General features: G+C 71.7%; 1 protein-coding gene across 1 annotated transcript in view; it reads left to right on the top strand.

The window, feature by feature from the left end:
- Window positions 1-1183: 1183 nt before the first annotated feature.
- Window positions 1184-2014, top strand: part of SOX1 (SRY-box transcription factor 1) — a 1625-nt gene continuing 794 nt past the window's right edge. Inside the window, exon 1 of the mRNA XM_046663794.1 lies at window positions 1184-2013. Within this exon, the coding sequence (XP_046519750.1) occupies window positions 1184-2013 (830 nt within the window). The remainder of the gene's footprint in view (window position 2014) is intronic.

Below are 2014 nucleotides of genomic sequence, written 5' to 3'. Positions count from 1 at the left end.
TTCCCTTCCCAGCAGGCGCAGAGTTGGCTGGCGGGGGCCTGAGGAGGAGCTGGGTCTCCATTGCGCTCATTAAAACAAGCCTCAGGGCTGTATTCCCTGCCCTACCCCCTTACCCCCCGCCCTTAATGATTCTTTCTTCGTCTTCGCTTTTAAACCCAATCGTTAATCGTTCGGAGCGCGCGGGCGGGGAGAGGCGAGGAAGGTGAGCTCGGGGTTCGCCGCCGCCGCGCGCGCTCAGGAAGCAGCGTGGCTGTGACCCCCTCCCGGGCCTCCTTTCCCCCCTCCTTCCTGCCCCTGCTCCCCCCTCCTGCCTCCCCTCCTCCCCGCTCCGCCGCCCGCGCCCAGTGTATCTACTCCCTCCCCACGTCACTCGCCAGCGCGCCATGCAAATCACCGCCGCCGCCAGCTCCCATTGGCCGCGGCGCGCTCATTTAATGGCAGCCCGGGCCCGGCGTATGGCTGCTGGGCCCCGCGCGCCGCCGGCCCCGCGTGCGCCTCCGCTCCCAGCGCACAGCCTCGGGCAGGCAGCGGGCAGCCCGTCCCGGGCTCGGCGTCCCCGCTCTCTAGCCCTCTCCGCGCGCCTGCGCTCCCTCTGCTGCCCCCGGCCCCCCTCCCCAGCTGCACCGTAATCGTCCCCCCTCCGCCCCCCCCCACCCCCCCGGCGCCTCGCTCCCCCCGGGCACCTGGGACCGGCACATGCCCAGCACACGCGGCGCGCCGCCCTGCTAGAAGTTGCAGCCCCGGAGTTGGAGGCCGCCGAGAACCGAGTGCAGGAGGAAGGAGGCAGCGCGCGGCGGCGGCCAGCGAGGAGGCGACGGCGGCGAGCCCCGGGCCGGGCCCCGCGCACCGCTCGCATTCCGAAAAGTGGAGCTGCAACTTGGCCACGACTGCACCTGTTTGCACCGCTCGGCAACGACGGCGACCCCGGGCATCGCTCTCTTTGGCAAGTGGTTTGTGCACGAGGAAAAACTTTCCACCTGTGAGCCGGACCTGCGCTGAGTGCGTGTGTTTTTGCCTCTTTTTTGTTGTTGTTGCCTCCACCCCACCCCCAACTCTTCTCTCTGCTAGGACCTCCTCCCCTCCACGCCTCGCTCTGTTTGAGCCCCTCTCCACCCCTCCGCCCCCGGCCGTCTATGCTCCAGGCTCTGTCCGCGCCGTGCCCGTGAACCCGCGAGCCGCCCCGATGTACAGCATGATGATGGAGACCGACCTGCATTCGCCTGGCGGCGCCCAGGCCCCCACGAACCTGTCGGGCCCAGCCGGGACGGGCGGCGGCGGGGGTGGCGGGGGCGGCGGCGGCGGCGGGGGCGGCGGCGCCAAGGCCAACCAGGACCGGGTCAAGCGGCCCATGAACGCCTTCATGGTGTGGTCCCGCGGGCAGCGGCGCAAGATGGCCCAGGAGAACCCCAAGATGCACAACTCCGAGATCAGCAAGCGCCTGGGCGCCGAATGGAAGGTCATGTCCGAGGCCGAGAAGCGGCCGTTCATCGACGAGGCCAAGCGGCTGCGCGCGCTGCACATGAAGGAGCACCCGGATTACAAGTACCGCCCGCGCCGCAAAACCAAGACGCTGCTCAAGAAGGACAAGTACTCGCTGGCTGGCGGGCTGCTGGCGGCCGGCGCGGGCGGCGGCGGCGCGGCCGTGGCCATGGGCGTGGGTGTGGGCGTGGGCGCGGCGGCCGTGGGCCAGCGCCTGGAGAGCCCGAGCGGCGCGGCGGGCGGCGGCTACGCGCACGTCAACGGCTGGGCCAACGGCGCCTACCCCGGCTCGGTGGCGGCGGCGGCGGCGGCCGCGGCCATGATGCAGGAGGCGCAGCTGGCCTACGGGCAGCACCCGGGCGCTGGCGGCGCGCATCCGCACGCGCACCCGGCGCACCCGCACCCGCACCACCCGCACGCGCACCCGCACAACCCGCAGCCCATGCACCGCTACGACATGGGCGCGCTGCAGTACAGCCCCATCTCCAACTCGCAGGGCTACATGAGCGCCTCGCCCTCGGGCTACGGCGGCCTC

This window comes from Equus quagga, chromosome 6 (genome assembly GCF_021613505.1).
Source record: "Equus quagga isolate Etosha38 chromosome 6, UCLA_HA_Equagga_1.0, whole genome shotgun sequence".
Lineage (NCBI taxonomy): Eukaryota > Metazoa > Chordata > Mammalia > Perissodactyla > Equidae > Equus > Equus quagga.
This window is presented reverse-complemented; position numbering and strand designations above follow the sequence as displayed.